We start from the raw sequence: 22,593 nt of genomic DNA on the forward strand, positions 1-22,593 counted from the left end.
CCCCGAAACCCACCATGGCCATCTGAAACACAGAAGGCTCAAATAATTTTGTAAATGACAGTGGTTATTTCCTGAAGGCGCCCTGAAATCTATCGCGTCCTCATTTAAAGGTGAGTTTAGCTTTGGGCTTCCTTAGAAAGCGCGTACTCGCCTGAGCCGAACGTGTGGTCCTCGGCCTCCAAGCGCATTTCAACAACCGCAAGTCATTTTCCGGGTCTCCGACATCTGAGACAAATCCCCTACTCTAGGCCGCATTTGAGAGTCTCTATCCCCCCCGCCGGTTCCTCCACCCCGTTCCTACTCAAGATATCAGAGAGATGGATTTCGCCGCCGTGAGTAGTTTTCATCTCTACTCTAATGTACTAAGCAAGTCGTCACGAGTACGGACTCTACCGCACAGTGGGGAATACTCTTAAACCGGTTGTTTTTCACGCTAAAATAGTATGTAGGATGGTATATCGTCCACAGAGACCAGTCTTGAAGTCCCATAGCAAGGATGGGCGGTGAGCCGGGTAACATGTACCCTCGCTTCCTATATCGAGAACTCGGCCTACGAGGATTTAACAGACATGATCCGTGGCCCCGTTACGGAGAACAGCCACAGGAGATCCAGGACTATCTTTGACGTCCTCCATCACAGGTACAAGATCTATATCATGTGAATCATCATCACGTCGCTAAGTTTCCTTTCCTCGCGGGTCTCACGTGTAAGCATCTCCATCTTCCTCGTCGGCAAAACATTAGGGCTATGCCTGAAGGTGGCGTTGCAGAAGTGGGCCGGCACAAAGGGCCTCTATGTATGTTCAAACGTCGTACAATGAATTATTGCCCCCTCTGGACACAGTTCTGCAGTTTCCAGCGACGTTAATATAGTTACGATGATCACGAGCTAGCTACGCTCGTTGACACCGGTGCTTATTAGTCAGTATTCAGCTGAAAATTTTGTCGGCGACTGCGAAATTGAGTACTGAGTGGGGTGGCCCTTGAATACGAACAGCAAGAGGTGACCTCGTATATCCTATTGTCAAATGCACCACCCAAATCAGTATTCGCAATGAGACGCACCCCACAAAATTTGTTAATTTAGAGCATTGCTCAAAGGATATTATTTTTGGAATGGATTTTCGTTTTAGGTATGGCGCAGTGATTTTCACATAGGTCAGAACAAACTGACACTAATGGGACTTCAGAACTGGTCACCCTGAAGAATGAACGGTATACCATCCTATATACTATTACAACGTCAAACCCGGGAAGAGTATCCACCAGTGCGCGTCAGAGTCGGTAATTGTGACCACACGCTTAGTACCTTAGAGTAGAGATGAAAATTTCAACGATGACGAAATCCCCATCTCTGGTATCTAGAGATGGTAGGGGATGCGATACCTGCCACGGGTGACTTGGAACCTCAAAAGCGGCCTCACGAAAGGGACTTGTCTCGGAAGTCTGAAACTCAGCAAACGCCTTGCAGTGGTTGGAATGCTCTTGGAGGTCGAGGGCCACATATTCCGCTAAGACGAGTGCTCACCCTTTCAGGATGTCCGAAAGGAAGCTTGATTCATTTGGATTAATTTTTTGGCCAATTTTTTCGCTGTCTCCAGTCATTCCCACTCTCATAACCCCTTGCCATCAACCCATCCTTTTTACTTAGTCTGACCCCCTCCCACTATACTTCCCAGAGGAGATTAGGGAAGTCTCCCCGGGCCCGCTCCCCCAGCTGATGGCCGCTGTAGTAGTTTTCCTCCTTTATTTTGTCACCTTTAAATCAAAAATACTTTTCTGGGCGGGCCAATATGTTTATTTTTCAATTGACCTAATCTTTATCTACTCGCGATACAACAGTGGTGTGGGCAAAGTCTGTCCTTGGACTTCAATCTACCGCCTGGATTGGGTAGAACAACGATCAAAGCGCCACACCCCTATTACTGTTAAGGGTGGCAAGGAAAGCACTTTGATAGAAAGGAAGATGGAATGTGAAAGAGTATCTGTTGTGCATACCGTCGTCACACTCGCCGCTTCGGTGGCTCAACAAAGGCGGACGTCACAGTGCCCTTTCCAACTAAGACGCAAGCGAGCCATGACGGATGTTGAGCGAGCAGTAGGGCACGACGTTATGTCCCTCCTCCATCAGCTCTCGTTAAAAGATACTACGCCGTCATCTACTTTATGCCTAATTGACGCAGCTAACTTCTGACTCATGACGTACTGTTTCGAAGTGTGACTTTTGATACCACCCCTTCTGGTGACATGTTCTCAGTGCCAGGCGCTAAATATTTGACGGCAGCTCTATGTGAACAGTTGGGGAAGCAACACACAACGCAGTACTGCATTCCTGCAGTAGACACGTCCAAGCGAAAACATTATTGGCGCCCATCCATGAGAGCATCCAGACGAGAAAGATTTCTGGTAACGCAGTTATGCCTAACTTAGGCCCGTATATTGTAAAGATAAAATATAACATTCCAGTTGTATATTCTCTCTGACGTGGCGGACAAAATTTTGTAGGAAGCTTATAATTATTTCTCTAATTAATTAAAGCCTACTGATCAACATCTTTCATTATCCAGTTGAGCAGTTGGCACAAGTTCTAAGCCACAAACAAGAATATGCCACATGTATTTTTGAGAAAAAGAAATGCTCATATTCTAACGCCTTGTAGCGTGTGAAAATCCTAAGCTTTTTTAAGTACGGAAGCGAAACTTGTCATAAAAGATGCTCCACGTGATGCCACGTGAGGTGATAATTTCAGCAGTAGCAACTGCACCCAATTCAAAATGGGAGGCATTGCGCCACATCATGTATATTCTCCTGCCTCGCAGCTTGGTACATGGGAAAAGTCAGTCATTGCCAACTACGTGGTCATTATACTTTAGGAGCGACTGAGAGAAGCAAAGTCAATGACATGTCATGTCACAGTAGGCAGTTAGAATTTGGCGTCCTTGCTGCTCCATCAAGTCATCACAGGACGTCGCGTCTTTACCCAGCTTTCAGCTTGCCTCTGGCGGTCAGGTTTAGTTTTCTGCCGAAAAAAACCTATTTCTTTGCTTTTAAAAATAAGGTTATTTTCTTTTCAAAACCTGATATGACATTGCCTTGATCACGGCTTCGAACTCCCCATTTGAATCAACCATTCAACTGCAATAATTAAAAAATTTTGCAGGTTTTACTGACCTGAATAATTACAGGCCTTTCGCAGTATATTGCGCCTGCCGCGGGAGCGAGTTTGTTCCTGCAAGTATTTTTGGTGTACTTATAGACCCACAACTTTTAATTTACTTAGTTTTTCCTGAAACACTATGTAATATTTCCATGTTCTGTGCATCTAAGATAATACGTCCGTTTCCGGGACGATTTCTGCTTTGCATAAAGGTATAGTATATTCTAGGCACTATAATAAAAGGAAGACAGAAAGAAACATGTGACCGCCTGGCTGAGATGCCGACTTGTAATCAATCCCTCTTTCGCGCCATAAGCATTAAATCGCAACAAATAAAAGCAAACCGAACACTGTGCAAAGATATATCAGCAGTTTGTTTGGCCAAAAGAAAGGGTTAGTTTTTTTTTTTTTTGGCGTTTGTAAATAGTGCAGCATGCCCACCATTCCGTATCCAGCCAACAAGGCCACGAACACCGTGATGCCGACCACGATTGGAGACTGCGTTCCGACGACGGCCACCTTGGCGATGGTGACGAAGGTGTTCTGGACGCTCTGCTTCCCGCTGAGGAAGGCCCGCGTGTCGATGTAATCCATATCCGATGAGAAGCGGTTCAGGATACGACCTCGAGGGGATGCGTCAAAGAAGGACACCGGACTGTGTAGAATGTGGCTCAGCATCTCGTCGTGCAGTGACTTTGCCAGGCATTTTCCACTAACGGCGATAAGCACGCTGCCCACGATGCGCAAGCCAACTGAAAAGGAAGTGACGTTCAGGCAAAGCTCTTTAAAAACGTTGTTAATTTATACCTGCGCCAGCTTGCACAGATGCAGTGAAGTAGTCTCTCCCAATTTGCCATTATTTGTATTATAGAATCCCCAGCTTCATTTATCCTGACACGATGGCTCAGTAGTAAGAACACTGAGCTTCTGATCTCTACGAGGCGGGCTTCATCCCGGCCAAGGCGGTCGCATTGCGATAGGGGCAAAAACGCAGCGTGTCATAGTACACTAAGGTGTCAGTGCACGCTAAGAAACATCAGCTGATAAAAATTTCTGAAGTCACTAAGACATCACTTATAACCTTACTCCCTTAGTGAAGTGCAAACAAGAGACCGGCGAAGACTACATTGCAGCGTGGACCTTCTTGGAAAACCTAACTAAAACTTCGCTGGATTTGAGGAAATCAAGGGCGAAAAACTGCGACAGGTCTCCACATCGACTAGCTTCTAAGAACTACTGAGGGGTAAAAAACAAGCTAGAGCTTTTGGTCGAATTACGCGGCTTCTTTTCTTCTCACGACCCACTTGGAGTACCCATTAACCGTGGTCAGTGATCAGGATACATGCCAATAGGCTTCCCTAAAATCCAGCATTTGGAATATGAGTGAGATTAAACTACAAACACGTAGCGCTTTGTTAATATGCTGCCCGCCTTCTTAAAAGGACCATGTTATACGTGTGAGGGCCTATCCTCCACTACTATAGCAAAGCCCTTTTATATGGCTGCAAATAAACCGCCTGTTTGAATCCGAACCCGCGCAGTTCGTGCTGGTCACAGGCTCACTAAGCATCGACAGCAAGCACTTCGTGAGCATATTTCTCACCTAGTTAAAGCAGATCTCAGATTCGGTATTCACGTGCATATGTTTCTAACCTATATCCAGCAAACAGCCCATTAACAGCAATCCTCCTCGAGCTGAAGCTGCGTTTCACGTCCGATGTCATACCGTCTAGGACGCACAGCGACACCAGGACCTCCACCCATGGCGTTGATTGCTCAGATGAGCTCCCTCCACCGGCGCCGGCAGTCGTGGCGTCTGTCCAGCGCTTGATCCAAAGCTGTCCCAATGTGAACGCGCATCCAGCCGCCATGAATACGAGCACACAGACGGGCGCCGGCCACTGCGCCAGCCGCAGCAGGGCGCGGAACAGCTGACAGCCTGTCTGGCGAGAGGAAAAGCGCGGTGTTCTTTAGTCCGTATCTCTTACGTTTCATAAACAACTTTCTTTAGCATCCTGGAATGTGAGGCTAATTCCGAAGCAAAAAAATAAATAAAATGGAAGGTCTCTTAATGTCTGTTAAGAGGTGAACGGCGAAAGCTTAGTCATCGAAAGCCTATTTTCGTAATCGTGATGAATAATGCCTAGTCATTGTAGTCATCATCACTCATCGCTAAGCATTTTTACTCATTTTCAATCCGTTGCAGCAGTGTCAGTACAAGACGCCGTTTGACACTTGGTCCTTTCGTAGTCATTAGCAATTATGATGAGTCATGTCTAGCCATTGTAATCATTACCACTCATCGCTAAGCATTTTTACTCAATTCCAATCAGTTGCCGTCATTACAAGTCGCTGTTTGATATTTTGGTTGTTTCGTAGTCATCAGCAGTCATGATGAGTCACGCCTAGTCATTGTAGTGATTACCACTCATCGCTAAGCATTTTACTCATTTCCAAAAACCTGCGGTCATTACAAGCCATACTTTGAAATATTGGTAATTATACGTTATTTTTAGTCATTATTAATCATCATTACTAGTCATTAACATTAGTCAATAAATTTATTAATGTCCATTTATAACTTTCATTCATTACCTATAATCATAAATCGTCTACATTCGTGATCTCCTTCCTCACATGTCCGCTATTTGCGAGTGACATCAGCGCACAAATCGGGCGCACAGATACCGCGCGTTGATTTTCGCTACATGAGCCTAGAAAGGCTTTCGACGTAAAAGTACATTCTTCCCCGCAATATTTCGCTGTCGACAACGCCACGTAAAGAGACACTGAGCAGAAAGCGAAGTCGACCAGTATCGGTTGGCTACAAAGAGTACCATGAATCTAATTATAGTTGGTGCCGTCATCGCTCTTTTTTGAAAATATGCGTGCGTCAACACATTTTTTTTTCAGCGTGGATTCAGGGGGAATGCTACCAAGCCAATACTTTCAATATGTAGGCAACCCGTTTTCCTCACTGAGTTTGTCATGAGTTTGAAGCGTTTGGTAGAAAAGCTTTCAAATTCAACGTTTTGGCCGATAAATGCGTCCTTTGCCAACGGGCAAGCACCAGTAATAAATAAACAAAATGCTAGAGAATCAATTTTTGATGCAAATTGAATTGAATGCAAATTTCCCATGGTCTTTTTAACGGCATGCATGCGCATCATACCCACCGCGAGTTAATATTTTGAGCTGTTCGCACCTAGGGCCGTCTGTCTACCAAAATCATCGTTCTGCTCAATGCTTGTAGAAGTGACTGCTGCGCACAACACAAATAGTTACTAAAATCTGACGCACACTCGGCTATAGACCACCCGCACATGGGAGTGGCAGGGAACAAGAAGGCCTACAGGATAGCTCGAGCATACACTACTTTCCGAGTATCTGACGAGTCCATGGAACTTTTACCAGCACCTAAGGTATACTCGGCCATACTAGAAAACTATAGAGGAAGAATGCGATATCCCCCACCGCACAGTCCTCTCAACAGAGATGAAGCGGTCATTTCGAGACAACTACAGACAGATTCATATCCAAACCTAACATACTAATATACACATATAACATACATACTAATATAACATACACCATACTATATACGCGGACAGATGTCCGTGGTGCGACGAAAAGCCCAAACTATATCACATTACATGGGCCTGTCAAAACATAGACGTGGTCCCCAAGATTTGAAACCCGAGTGCGGAGCAATTGGAAACTCTGCTGTCCACCGACCGCTGCGAAGACCAGCAAGGTCTGCTGCAGCGAGCTCAACGGGTGGCAATGGCCAGCGGAGCCCTGGACTGAGGGCATCCGACCATTGGGAGGAAGTGGACGAGATCGACGGAGGAGACTCCTGGGGATGCGAAAAGGAGCTCGAAGACGCCTCAAAAACCGCCCAAAAATAACATAGGGCTGAATAAGGTTTTTCCTTCCTTCCTTCCTTCCTTCCTTCCTTCCTTCCTTCCTTCCTTCCTTCCTTCCTTCCTTCCCTCCTTCCCTCCTTCCTTCCTTCCTTCCTTCCTTCCTTCCTTCCTTCCTTCCTTCCTTCCTTCCTTCCTTCCTTCCTTCCTTCCTTCCTTCCTTCCTTCCTTCCTTCCTTCCTTCCTTCCTTCCTTCCTTCCTTCCTTCCTTCCTTTCTTTCTTCCTTGAAAAAAACTCGAATATTTCGGTTGTAATACGTACGCATTTTCGTGTGTCGATAAAAAATGTTTTTTTTTTGTTACTTCCTACAACAAACCTTTATTCTAACCGTCCTAATCTTACGAAAAAGCAAACCGCGTCATAACCTCAATCGCTTTTCTATTCCATGTACCCATTCGTATTCAGAAGAAGCTTGTTTTTATTAAGTTTCGTAATCAGGCTTTGATTTTCTTCCTAACCATTTCTTCCTGCCTCGCCAGTTGCATCCTTCAATCACCCACATATGTTTCAGGATCACCAAAAACACGCGAGACCACGTGATTGATACTTGCCTCCAGTGGACATTGCGCACTGGAACAATGTATCAATGAGCTAGCCCAGTTAGCTAAAAAAAATTATCCACTACATTTCTGGCAACGCTACTGCAGTGCTTACAAACACCTCATTCCGAAGTGTAATCGGCTCATTAAAACCAAAAATGTGACGAAGACTCACCTTTGTGGATTTGCCGTACTCTTCTTCAGTAATCCTCCCAACGATGTCGTTCTCTTCGATTTCCTCCGAGCCAAAACTGCAACCATTGCGTTGTGTCAATTTCCAACCAACGACTAAATTTAGCAGCAGGACCATTGGGTTGGTGAAAAAATTTTCCTTATCGGCCCCATTTCTGAGTAACCAAACTCGGTCTAATGCTGTTTTTCCGGCAGATATATGGTATAGCAAGGCTATTTAATATTTATTGCAGGCACCGCTGTTAAACACCATATGATCCACTGAGACCGAAGTCTGTCAGCAATTGCTGGAAATTGTCGCTTCATATGGTTTCACTGAGGTGACACTCTGGCCAACAGCCCTAATTCGCGGATCCTAACGACGTCGCAAACACGATCTGAGAGCGGCAAAGTGAGAGTCGTTGGGCATGCAAGCAGGGCAGAAGTGCCAGATTGCTTTCAAAATGTCCAGCTTGCGGGATGAAACCTTGCAAATGAGCCCTTGTGTTCATCGAAATAGGGCGGGATTGTTTACAGCGCACACATGTTATGTGAGACTCTCTTCGAAATATAATATCAGAAGTTGACTCAAATTTTTTATATACTTACTGCTCTGGTTTCTACACGGGCAAGGTAGTTTCATTTATTGACGTGTACAAAGCCAAGTTCCCCTAAGGACCTGGTGCTTAGAGGGCACCTGACTAGAATCGAATTACGAGCAACGAATAACGAATGTTAGCAAATCTCGGATTTGTACAAAATAGCTATTGATGCTTTTTTTCACCACGCAGAAATTATTTTCACTCAAAGCATGGTTAAAAACATTTTAGGAGGAACTTCAGCCCACTAAAGTGCGATGAGGTGAAAGCCTTTGTTTGAAAGGCCACTGATTACTGCTTTACTGCGTCTGCTTCTGTATGCTGTGTAGTGCGGCATTCGAGGAAGTGGCTAATGAAAGGCGCAGCACGACCGCCTGGATCGAACGCCTGGCTGTATCAGTTTTGTATACGTATGAATCGCGTGATGAAGGCAACGTGATGTGAAGTTGTGACCGGATGTGACATCACATCCGGCCATGACTTCACGTCCGGTTATGGGTGATGACGTCGCGAGTTGATGACGTCACAATCTCGCTTTATCCTGTGGAATCTCGCGATGAGGTGTGACACTTCTCGCGGAAAATTATTGAATTGAAGCGTGATTTCCGTGATTGATGTCAGCGAAATTATAAAACCACAGGACACAAGAAAAGCAGGATTTGGCGAACTGGAAAGAAAAGAGAGGGAAACAATTTGTTTTAGAAACCATACAGCAGCCTATGTTGAATAGATGCTCATGTGGGCCTTTCATCGAACATTCCCGCAACGTTTACAGAGAAGCAATATTTTCCTACATTTTCAGCGTTCCCTCCTGAAAGCAGGGCATGAGGACTTAAAAACAAGACTCTTACCCGGTTTTATTCAAGGAGTCTCGCCGCTCCAGAACTTCGCGAAAATTATTGGGCGATTCTGGGTCCCTGAGGAGGTCTTCCAATCTATCGTACACCCTGATACGCTTGTCATTCACCAGGACAAGTTTGTCCATGTGGTACAAATAGCGACCTTGGTTGCACACCATAATGCGAGTCTGAAACAGATGCGGGTGATTGCGTACATCCTCAAGCTGAGGGGTCGTGAAACATTAGCTACAACACACGCACTGCAAACGCATTCAACGAGGGTGACCTTCTTTAGCAAAGAGCACAGAAACACTTTTAAACAGCGCACCATAAAATTTCAATGTGAAATATGCTTAGGAGTACGGAGGACGAGGGCATTCCTTATAAATAATTAAAATTTTGCGAAACAGATGTTTCACCGGTCAGGGCATTACTACATTCATCTTTTATTGACAAGCGAGTTACGGCGATTCATAAAGGAAGAACGCTTAAACTGGTCTTCCAGGGACGAAATCAAGATAAGCAAAGCTAGGTAAGGCTTAAAGTTAAACCTTTAGGAGAAGCCATCATCATTGTCACCTTCAGCTTGCAGCTTCAACATGCCACTAGCACAGGACCAGGTTAATTGAAGGATTATGAAAGATGTATTTGCCCCGCTGTACTATAGGCGGGCTGATAATAAGGTAATGATTCAATTTTTGGACATATCGGTAAAAAAAAATCTGAATGTTTCACTGTCAGCCTGTATGTCTTTGTGATCTGAAAAATTAATGCAACTTGTCCCCCTGACCCAGTGAAACAATTTCATCCGCGAAAAGAATAACCAGATTTATTCTACCACAATCGGTCATTCTGTCATTCTGTCCCTCAGGGGCTCCGTGCTTTGACCGTTGGATTTCCTTCTGTATGTTACTTAAATCGTGGCATCAAATCATGCATCAGAAAATTTGCAAATGTCCGTATTATTTACTGCTGCTTTTGAAGTCATCATGCCCATAAAGGCATGGAAAATTTAAATCGCAGTCACTGTCGCAGCGGATGGCGGAGAAGATTAGTTTAAACAAACCAAAAGCAATATTATTCTCCCCAGACGACTATCGATAACTCAATTACATAATCAATAATGCCATCATTCAATTTCTCTCCTCGTGGGCTACCATACATCTCGCTTTCCGTGGGTGCGTAATTGTTGAAAACTCGCTTTGAAGGCAGGTGTTTAAGGCATGAATATTGTGTGTTTGAATCATGATAGCCAAACGGCCTCCACCTTTATGAGCAAATGCATGTTATATGCGACGAGAACTGGTATGACACTATCCGGAATGATATATGACGAATAGCTGCATCGAAATTTCGATATAAAAGTTTAGAAACGCTTGCAATGAGAAGTACAGGGGCAGTCAAAGGTTCCCAGGCCACAGGGTCTCTTTCTGGGCAGTATAATCAGGCAGCTGCGACGGCCCCAAATCTCAAAAATACCTATGGAGTGTAGAAGAAGCATTATTCTAACCTCCTAAATAACTGATATATCTTTAATGGGATCTCACGTGCCAGAGTATCCTTAGCAGAAGCAAAACCTGCGGCCTGAGAACTTTTGACTACCCCTGTACATACGTAGTCGGTTCGATTCGATATAGCGAGTCGCTTCCAAATTGACTGCCATCTGCTGGTAGCATACGGCATAAATGCGTGCATGCTATATTCAACAGCAAATCATATGGTACTACAGGATGGTGTAAAGACCAGCGGTTCCGTCACAGTTCTGATACACTCTCAGAAATTGCCTATGTGAGGCGAGTTTGATGAACTACGGCCACAAAATTGCCTAGCCAAAATGAAATATTTGTACCGTGGGCAAGAACTGCTTATTTTGTAATTATGTTGAAACTGTTGAACACATTTACAAGCATTGAAATAATGCAGTATTCTTTTGAGACGTCTTTCAGTGTGCCAAAGAAAGATTACCTTCTGTCACTGCACGACACTGGGATCATACCTAAGGGGGACAGCTGAACCTGTCATTATGTAATTTATCTTCTTGAGTTACACCCTGTCTGGCGGAGTGCAATGCCGCACCATAAATGCGACTCCGCAGCCATATCAGTGTACGAATGTTTGTAGAAAGTTTCGCAAAAGTAAATTATTTATAAATGAATTAATGCTTTTGATGACGATCTATTTAGGGCATCTAAGGATTTGATCCATATCAATTTTTTTTTTTTGCTGTGGCCTCAGTCGCGCATTGGTCATAGTGCATCACGTGGTTCATCGTAGGTGCTCGGATTGCTTTGTGCATCATGCGTCCTACTGGTGACATCACGCTATTTTTTTTTTTGTTAACTTTGGGATTTTTATGGCCATCTAGCAAGCAGGCATAGATTCCCAAGTCTTTTTATGAAAAAGTAATGCTTTATCATAATACGAAAAATTCCATTCGACAAAATTAGGTTTGAGAGGAAATTTCCACACGTGCAAACAGTGTGTAGTTATAACCACGTAATGTGTTTCGTCTGAAACGCAGAAAAAGATTAACTCTTCTTCACAAAAATAGAATAGAGTTAAGGTAGAACAAATCATAAAATGCATAATATCACATTTGTGTACAAAATTGGCGCTTCAAAACTGTCGGCATATCCTAGACAAGAATAGAAACAGCATCAGATGGACACACTGGACACGCCTCGAACACCCACCTTGTGGCGCAGGAGTCCTTGTTTCCCAAAGACGTCCCTGAAAACACGGCTGGCCACTACTGGGTCCAAGGCGCTGAGGGGGTCATCCAGGAGGTAGACGTCGCTCCGGCTGTACACTGCACGGGCGATGGAGATGCGCTGCTTCTGGCCACCGCTCAGGTTAGTGCCCTGGCGGTACGTGCAGAGGTAAGAGTACCGTAAGCACACGCATACTTACCTGCCGTTTACAAAGTTGTGAATTTAAAAAAAGACCATAACATCTCTTTATCCCAGTGTTTGGCTTCTGTGTTAAAAGGATAGAGAAAACGCGTGGCCGTATCGTGTTTGTGGCTCAACAGTTAGCTCATGCTATGCGGTATCGTGGTTACATCAATATATATACTGACCCCTCATGAGCTTCAACATTTATTTGCTCTATCGCGTTTATGATTCCACAGCTGGATGAGAAACGGTCACTTAAACTGATAAACGTTCTTAGAGTTGAAATATTTCTTTGGCCCTTCAATTGTATCATCGATTCCTGACCCACGTATGTGTGGGTGACCTTCAGCGAGTACCAGCCCGCCCTGAAATCCTTAACTGGCGCAAGCACAACCACTTTAAATGATAAGCTGGTATATGAAGCACATAAGTTTTGTAACAGTTGCCAAAAAGCAGTACACTGAAGTATTTCAGCGGATACCCGAGCATTGATTTATTCCTGGAAAATCATAGGCGGGTGCCTCGACTAGGCAAGCACACACAAATACCTCCTCTTCTGGCACTCCGTTCTCGAAGTGTCCATTATGCAGCGTTTGACATGCGCATTGAAATGAGCCAAAATAGTAGTTTAAATGAGCGTCATCATCATCACCGCCATCATCATCATCATCATCATCAGCAGCAGCAGCAGCAGCAGCAGCCTGACTATACCCACTGCAGGGCGAAGGCCTCTCCCATATTTCTCCACTTAGCCCGGTTCTGTGCTAGCTGCATTCACGTGACCCCTGCGAACTTCTTAATCTCATCCGCCCACCTAACTTTCTGCCGCCCCCTGCTACAATTTCCTTCCCTTAGAATCCAGTTTGTTACCCTAAGCGACCATCGGTTATTCTCTCTTCGTACTACATGCCCTGCCCATGTACATTTCTTCTTAATTTCCACTAGAATGTCGGTAACTTGAGTTATTTCTCTGACCCACTCTACACGCTTCCTATCTCTTAATGTTATCCCTACTAGTTTTCGTTCCATAGCCCTCTGGGTTGTCCTCAACTTAAGTAGAGCTCTCTTGGTTAGCCTCCACGTTTCAGCCCCATAGGTGAGTACAGGTAAGCTGCAACTGTTGTATACCTTCCGCTTGAACGATACCGGTAAGCTGCTAGTCATAATCTGCGGGTGCTTGCCAAATGCGCTTCCGTCCCAATCTTATTCTTCTTGTTATTTCCTTTTCATGGTCCGGATCTGCGGTTACTACCCGTCCTATGTAGACATATTCGCCTACTACTTCCAGTACTTAGCTACCAAATGTAAACTGCTGTTCCTTCCCGAGGCTGTTGAACATTACCTTAGTCTTCTGCATATTGATTTTCAAGCTTACCTTTCTACTTTTCCTGTCTAGGTCATCAATCATTATTTGCAGTTCATCCCCCGAGTTGCTTAGCAAGGCAATGTCATCAGCAAATCGCAGATTACTGAGGTATTCTTCATCTACCCTTATTCCTAACTGCTCCCATTCGAAGTCTCTGAATACTTCCTCCAAGCATATAAATGAGCATATACATGTCCAAAAATTTTACTTGATCAATTTCATCTTACGTTTGATATTTTCCTCCACTATAAATTCTGAAACACTGTAGCTCAACGCTTGCTTTTGAAAACGACCTTGACGAAACATTATGTACACAACATAGGCCACGAGGACAGCTCTACAATGTGTGTGTGGCCGTGAAGATGAGGATATACATTAGCTGCTATAGGATTGCCCACAGCACGGTAATCACAGAACATGATTCAAGAGAGACATGAACGCTATTGAAAAAATGCCGCTCTGCCTTCAGAAAGCTGTTAGGTTGTGGCTCACATGTGCCCTGCAGAAACAGGAGCTCATGATACTCCATGACAGTCGCTTCCTTGGGAAGTACCAGCTAATACTTCAATCTAATTACTTAGTGTTAGAACTACTTCTTCCCCTGATCGTTATCTCGTCAGTGTTACTAATATTTTATTCCCTGCTTATCATTACTAATATTATTTGTAGATCCTAACAATTAATATCCTTCTGCCTGTGTTATAGTCATTCTCGTGTTCACGTGTTCTCGTCCATTTTGGTATCTTATTCCAGCGCTCGTGTCACCGTTATAGGTGCTTGGTTGTGTGTTGTTTACGATTGTGCTCATTCAATATGACCGCTCATTTTTGTTTTATCTTCTGAAGTGTGTACTAAGTTGTGCACTCTGTGTTGCAGTTGCGTTGCTTTGTCAAACTGTATAACATCTGTGCAGTGGCCTCGTATTCTTCTCCAAAGCAGTAGCCAGCATCAATATCACGCACCCATCTCTCCTTATATGCCCATGTAAATAAAGAAAACGCCATTCAATTGAGTTACGCCCTGGTCGCCAGAGAATGCTGAAGCGACGTCGGCCTATTGGCAGTACTTTATTTGAACCTATTGATCAATAATTCTAAGCAATACTCTATAATAAACACGGAAACCAATTAAAAACAGCTCACAAACAGAAAGGTCAAAACGACAATATAAACGACGCCAGCTCAGACAGTTAACAAACTGTGTATTAAGCAGGCACATAATCTTAACTATTCGTGCCAACAAATGTACAAAAGAACTCTAATAAAATTTAGAGTACTGCTATTCTAAATACACGTTCTCAAGGCTGCTAAATTTCGGCTTCTTAGCGATAATGACTATTTCCTCATGCTTGTGTGATCCCCCTTTGCATATGCAATACGCTTCAATAACTATCATGCAGTCTGATCCTTGACTTTGTAGATGGCAGGAATTTTTTGCAGCACTTTTGTACACTTCCGTGTGCCTTTTTGAGAGTGAGGAATGAAGATTTATTCGGCCACTTAACACAGTAAATAAATACGCCCTAAACAACCGCCTGTCTGACTATAAAATTATGCTCCGCAATAGCCTTTTATTCGGAAGGCAACTAGTTTTATGTAATCTGCCATCAACCTTACGTCAAATTACAGCCATCTCCTGCTCACTTTCTTAAGTTCGGCTGTCGCCTCCATCGCACTTTGCTGCAAGTATTATCTCGCTTTCTGTAAGAGTGACTACGTCAGCATTGTACTTATGGCTTGTGTAGGAACAGATGCTTCTCGTCTTCTAAAATTCCTACAGGACATTAATAATGGCTCAAAATGATGGCGGAAGCAGTTGCCTAGGGTTAGGGATTGAATACATGGAGACTTTGATTCCTAACTTTAATTATTATCCAAGTGTAAGTGCATATGCGGTGGCGCAGGTCTGCTGCAAGTTTAAACAAGGTCGATCCGACAGTAGTTAGGGACAACCGCTCAGAAATTTGTAGCTGCGTCATCAGGTTACTGTCAGTGAGTAAAGCCAGTCTCTTGAACGTTTTAACATTCGCTTTTCTCAAGCACCTGCTCTATTACTGATTTAATTATCGGAAGCACTCTTTCGGAACATGCTACTATCACCAGGAGCCGACAGCCCGCGTCTCTTAGCTTAGAAGCACGGTCGTGTATTTACAGGATCGTCCAATCTTGACATGAACACGCCAGCTCTTGGCCGCTCTTTTCCATGGCATCATTATGCCTGAGCCGTCTGAGCATCGAACTGAAACAATAAGTCACGCGAAGCACCACTTCTGAGTCCTTCCGTGTCCACGCTACTTTGCTCCGATGTGCTGCCATGGCGTCCAAAGACGCCATGGCGCGTTGAAGAGAACAGCGATCTGCCTGCTTTTTCCCTCAGGGAACATGAGATCGCGTGGCCTAAACACTTTGCAAAACGCTGCCGCAGACTACTGGCAAGAATGAACGGCACCAAGTGCATATTCGGGAAGAGCAGTCTACGGTGCTTACTGCGCATGCATCTTGTACGATTGTTTGTCGCTGGCTCTCTCGGGAGTGCTTTGTAAAGCGCGGCAGCAACGTGGTCTCATGTTCCCTTTAACAGTGGACCGTACTGTATTTAATCAATGTAAGCAACACTTGTGCGATGCGACGCGGAAGCAATGTAAGCGTCAAGGCTGAAATTTAGCGATTTGTTTTTTTCGGGCACAAGGATCAGACTGCTAGAGCATTATTTGTTTAAGCACTTTGCATGCACTAGTGAGAAAACAGGTTTTTCATGTTTTTGTCTATACTTCGTTCTGCTGCACTATACTGTGTGTATGAGTTTCGTGAACCAATATTTTTACGCGACATCGAACAAACGTAATTCCCATATTAGGCCCCGAATTGTTGCTCAAAATTTGTGTCAACAACTGCTTTCCGCACTCGGCGATAGTGCTGGTAATGTTACGATTTCGTATTACGTAATGGGCGGCAATTTCATATATAGCATTGCATATTAACTATGGTGTTTGTGCGCGCCACTCGTAAGGAAACGTGAAAAGTGAGCGTACACATTGAAGGGTCAAAAACTGAGCATCGCTTGGTTAGACTCCGCTGTTTCATTCGAGCCATCAACCCATGACAAACATTTTTACTCAGGAACTTGTCTCTTGTCCTGATCGTCGGACACGCAACAAAGGGCAACGAGGAAGGAATAACGAAGCATAGCACCTCGACAAGTGCGTAAGTGTTCCCAGATTTCAGCCTCTATTTCGTTTGCGTTTAGGTTTAGGCTTATAGGGTGCGACGTCCTAAAGAGACTCGGGCTATGAGAGGCCATAGTGGATCTCTCCGGCAATTTCCGCCACCTGAGGCTCTTTAACGTTCACTGACAACGGACAGCACATGGGCGTCTTGCTTTTCGCCACCATAGAGAAGCGGTCGCCCCAGTCAACATCTACCACTGATTGAATTCGGCATATTGAAGAACGCTGCCTGTGCAACGAGGGATAACTCAAAGCGAGTCTATCGCAGCCAGGTGCAGTTTCGACGCTGTCATCTGACCTACTGGTCTTGATAGAACCGTTCGATGCCTCCGCTAGCGATAGTGCAGCAATGCAAAGGAAGGTCAGCATCATCCTCGATCGTAAACCAGGCTCCTCAAGGTTACAAGGTGCCCGCATTTCTGAGTATTGTAGGTCGTAGATTCTACAGTCTTCAGAAATTGTTGGTAGACCATGGTTGTGTTCTCTTAACAGCTTCGAGGTACTGCAGAATACCGTCCGTCAGGTATTTAGTTACCTGTCTCCGATTCCTTCAGTCATCAACGAGCGGGCCAACTTTTTAGAGCGACGACAGCACAAATGCCAGTCGATTTCTAACTACGTCGCCTAACTTCAAAAGCTCTCGCAATCACGTGGTTTTGCAAGAGCTTGAAACTATTCCTTACGGGAGAGCTTCTTATGTCGTCTTTTTGCGTTGCGTCATGCGCATAGACACTGTAAACACAAAAGTAAAGGGCAACAGCTCACGTAAGCTTTTTTGATGCTGTTCATTCGTTGATCGTCGTCATTAAGACAGCCTTGACTGCAGCATTTTGAATACAGCAATGTGCAGATGGAAACAGCTGTATGCAGTGAGGACAACCAACTTGGTAGCCACTCGCAAAAGTATTCGTGATAAAAAAAATGTAATCGTACCTTTTCACCAACTTCAGTCATATCACCATACCTAAGCTTGTTCATGTCGTCCACGAGTTGGCAGCAGCGTATAACGAGCTCGTAGAAAGCAGGATCCATCGGTTTACCGTAAAGAATATTGTCTCTTATCGTCATATTGTGCACAATTGGGAGCTGCGGGGCTAAAGCTACACGTCCCTGAAAAAAAAAACAAAAAAATGAAATGGCTACAGCTTCTCTCCCCCCCCCCCCCCCCACTTCTATAGCAGAGATTCAGATAACATTAGGAGCGCCATCTTGTGGTGCAGATCACAACTTGAGCAATGAAAGGGGAAACGCGATAAGATAAGCCTACGGCCTCTCACCGGGCCACATGTATTATGAAACAGCGTCACTGCGACATACCCCTCATCGTATTCCAAATAGCACTGCATCATATTTCTTCATGTTGTAAGCTGTACATCAGCAGGGAAGACTTGGCAAGGGGAGCTAGCTCAGCCCATTGATTGTTGTTTTATAGTTTCCTTGTTAAGCTTTTCCTCATCACAAACATGTGCGGAGGCATCGTTATTGCAACGGGTAACTTCGTTATATTGCGCGCAACCCATGAGCACATCTATGTCAATAAAACAAGACGCGTTCAGCAGCTTGTTAAAAACATCATAATCCTTCCCAGTGAAGTTTTAAGTAGCAGCTAAAATCGAATATATAATGACAAATTGCTGTTTGATTCGTGTCGGTAATCCATCTTGGTAACTATAGGGAAACCAAAAGCGAGGTAAATGAAAAGTGCAGAGATTTAGGTAGAATTACACCTCCAACTATCGGTCATCATGTCACACACCATTCTGCAGTATGCACAGTATGGAAGTGAGAGCATTTTTATGCAGACATGCCTACAAAAGTACTAGAATTTTGAATTTGGTGTCCTTTCGCTGCGTTTTAGTATGTTTAGACCCATTATAAATATTTGAAAATAAACTATTCGGTCCATTTTTAACTAAGCATAACGGGCTTACTAACACGCTGAATTCTGATCTAAACGACTTATGAAATACTGCTATCTCGTGAAGCTTAGTTTTGTACATTGTGTTTTAAGGGTGAGGTAGTAGAAAAATAAACCGATCGCAAATATAGACTCCAGCTGTACTCACAGATATATTAACTTGTCCTCCGATAACGTCTATGTCTCCCAGCATAGCAGCCAGCAGCGATGACTTGCCGCTTCCAACAAAGCCCACGATACCAACAAGGGACTTGGGCTGTATCTTTAGGTTAATGTCAGTTAGTTGGACTTCAGATTTCTTTCCAGATGACAGGGCCCATGAGAAGTAGCCTTTTTTTATTGTTACGACACCTGAAAGCGCGAAGCGCATGAAAAAAATATCCGGATGTTCATTACAGTGAAACCTAATTATTAGAGTGTAAACTCTGTTAAGCATCGCTACCTATACCAGTCTCACGCCTGCGCTGAAGCGTTGACAAACTCGGATCGGCACGCAGCCCAGCCTTGGCAAAGGTGAGTTAAGTGCTGCCGAAGCAGCTGCTACCCCCCCCCCCCCCCCCTTAACCAATTAATCAGTGGACGTTAAAGAACCGCAAGAGGTCGGAATTTTCGAAGCCCTCCACTACGACGTCTTTTGGGTCACGATAAAATTCGCAGTGCCTCATGACCACAGGAGGTGCAGTGTTAACAGTGGTTCTCGCGCTTAAATAAGTCCCTAATCAATTATATTTATACAGGCGTGAAATGCTTCGGCATTAGCGTCTCCTCAGCGGACCTTCTTCGGGCGTGCGAGCGGCTGGCGTGATGTAGTCGATTAGAAACCATATGACAGTATCTAACCTCTCTCCACTCTTATAATTAAATCTAGCAGTCGCGGTGTGACACCTCGTACAAGGGAATGTGAGGTACGCACTCGTCGACTGAGTAACAGCGGTCTTCCTTTCGCAACTGTTCGACTCCCACCCACGGTCATAGTTTCCCCTCCCACTTGCCTTTACCAGGCGTTCTCTTTCCATACTAGTCCGGGTGTCTCTACTTCGCCTTATATGTACTGAGGCTTCACATATCAACGCTAATGGAGGCCGTTTTAGTGGCAGTGGGCTTTCAAACATTTGCCTTCACTTACATTAATACTTAGCGCCTTTCTACGAAGCGAATAGCCTCACAGCCCTCGGCAGAACGTGTGCGTCAGCTGCCCAAGAAAAATGCTGCGCATTTGTATCACCCGTGAGAGCGATATGCTGCCAAATGTGATCTTACCAAACAATGCGCTTCACCCTTTCCAAGTGGTGCAAGCCAGCATTGGAGAAGCCGCACGCACAAGAGACCATAGGGGACGATTTTTATACTGATATCGCATTCTTCTTATGTCCTTCGTCTCACGCCGACATCGCCAGATTTGCCTTTGAACGCCAAAACAAGTGTAGGCCGTTTTTTGAGAGATAAGAAACAATGATGGATAATTATGCATTTTTCATTTCCGCAGCCAGAATCACTGCAACAGAAGGACATTACTCACCTGTGATGATTTAAGTGTACAAGTTTTTCATCTCTTTATATTAGCGCACATATGTACCCTTCTGAGTAAGTTGTTCAAATTACTATATTGAGTATACCAGTAAAAGAGGCGCTGCACTCAGAATCTTTCATCGGATTCCGCGTTTTAGCTACTGCGTTCTTGAGAGAAAAAAATTTCTCCAATAAAAACGTCTCGCCATTTAGCGCTCAAAATTCCCATTTCTAATAGTGTCTGAAATGTATCTGGCTATTCGGCCCGGTACATTGTTCTTGCCACCTCTCTCCAAGGAGTCACTGCATGTGAATTCTCTCATTATGCATGCATTGTTGCCATTTGCAGAAATTCTGAATAAATTCTTGGAAGCTGCACATATGAACGTACTGTTTTCCCGTACAGAAATCCCTCATAATGGCCATTATATCTCCAGATCCCACAAGGTGGGCTTGTAATCTCACTGAGAAATCTCTACGTCATGACTTATTTAGGAAAGCAGGGATGTATTAGGCGGGATCGACCTTTAACCTTTTCAGAAAAACATATCTGTCGAAGAGGATTCGGAATCACATATTTACCGTGAGAAACGAATATATACTCTCAATGCTGGAAGTTTCCCTACACCCGTACTATGGCCGCCAAATATTGAAGTACGTACTGCCACAGACTCTTAATTCTTCTACTGAGCCGTCCAACTACCCTATATCATAGTCTATGCACAATTGTTCAAGCAATACTGCACCCTCAATATTAGTCCTATTAATAAATGCACTCTCATACATATGTAAAGTCGTCGCTATACGCATAATAGATTTCGCTTGTTTTGTAACATGTTATCCACTGCTTTACTGCTTTAAAAACGGGCTGCTTGCCTTTTTGAACCGTTTGAAGGCTTTTTAATACCGCAACTGTATCATCACAGGCTTTGTAAAGTTGATGTTGACGCTCAAATAATTATTTGTAATTGTGTTGGTTATGTTATCGCCGCCTTTTTTTTATTTGTGATCTTGCGACGAGTTTCCCTGCCCCTATTGCGCTGTGCATTGTACTTCGTCCTCACCAACATCCAACTGTGTGGAATGGATTCATTTACACGTCTACCACACTGCCGCCCTAAGATGCGTTCAGCTGTCGGAAAATTAAGAAGGTGCTACCACTGATCTCACAGCATCGGACGCCATCTTCAAAGGTCGGGGCTTTGGTTCTGATCAGAGGGGCGTTTTTTACTTCTACGTTGTGTTTAATTATATTTCTCCCTAAATTAGTAGTGTTAATGTACGTCAATACCAAAACGTTTTTTTTTTTTAATTTCATGCTTTCTTTGGCCCACTGTTAGCTCCTCTCATTTGTGTATCATAACGATCCCCTCACTTCCCCTTCAATTTTCTGTTACGCACATACAGATATGTATATATAACTTTCGTATATATATGTATATATATATATATACGAAAGATCTTCAGATGAAGGTCGGTCCCCGGCCGAAACGTCAATATGTATGTATATATGTATGTATGTATGTATGTATGTATGTATGTATGTATGTATGTATGTATGTATGTATGTATGTATGTATGTATGTATGTATGTATGTATGTATGTATGTATGTATGTATGTATGTATGTATGTATGTATGTACGTGCGTGCGTGCGTGCGTGCGTGCGTATGTACGTACGTACGTACGTACGTATGTATGTATGTATGTATGTATGTATGTATGTATGTATGTATGTATGTATGTATGTATGTATGTATGTATGTATGTATGTATGTATGTATGTATGTATACATGCATGCATGCATATACATATACGTATGCTACGATATATTTTCCGTTGGCTTCCGCATTAGAGAGTTGAAGAAGGTAAGCACTTTGTAGACACACATTTATTGCCGACGTATTCAATGAGTGTCTAAGTGTTGCTATCCTTTTCAACTGCATATATAAATTAATCGTGGAATGAAAAGATGATGTTAGAAGAGCTATGGCATCCGCTCTGACGGTTAAGCTTCAGCGTCCCCTAACTGACTGGAACTATGAAGCCGTGCACAATTTTGCTAAACAGTGCAAAACTATGCTTACTCAACCGAGCTTTTGCTCATATGGTTAGGTTGAAACCACGTTTTAACCTAGAATAACAGATTGCGGAGAAGTATATATTATATACAGAGAGATATATATTATATATATACAGAATTATATATGCCGCTTTGTGCTGTCATCGTTGCGCCATCTTTCCTGGGTACCATGCCTCAAACCCCCGCCATTGTTTTCTTCTTGAATACCTTCAGGTGATTTTTGTGTCGCGCTGCATTTCTGCCCCGCTATTATTACGCTAAGACCAACATAAGCCTGTTGGAATTCATATTGTTCAGTAAAAGACCATTGACAAGTCATGACAAGCCCGCTGTACTCGCTAAAGGCTTAAGGCATGGTCATCATCGC

General features: G+C 43.9%; 1 protein-coding gene across 1 annotated transcript in view; it reads right to left on the minus strand.

Moving 5' to 3' along the window:
• The window catches only part of LOC146179759 (ATP-binding cassette sub-family C member 3-like), an 84,560-nt gene that overhangs the window by 41,352 nt on the left and 20,615 nt on the right, over positions 1-22,593 (minus strand). The window contains exons 8-14 of the mRNA XM_084579331.1: positions 18,782-18,984; positions 17,649-17,825; positions 11,923-12,090; positions 9,242-9,417; positions 7,796-7,871; positions 4,884-5,100; positions 3,599-3,909 (exon numbers count right to left, since the gene is read on the minus strand). Coding sequence (XP_084435457.1) covers positions 3,599-3,909; positions 4,884-5,100; positions 7,796-7,871; positions 9,242-9,417; positions 11,923-12,090; positions 17,649-17,825; positions 18,782-18,984 — 1,328 coding nt within the window. The remainder of the gene's footprint in view (positions 1-3,598; positions 3,910-4,883; positions 5,101-7,795; positions 7,872-9,241; positions 9,418-11,922; positions 12,091-17,648; positions 17,826-18,781; positions 18,985-22,593) is intronic.

This window comes from Amblyomma maculatum, chromosome 9 (assembly GCF_055883805.1).
Source record: "Amblyomma maculatum isolate TAMU_Amacu chromosome 9, ASM5588380v1, whole genome shotgun sequence".
Lineage (NCBI taxonomy): Eukaryota > Metazoa > Arthropoda > Arachnida > Ixodida > Ixodidae > Amblyomma > Amblyomma maculatum.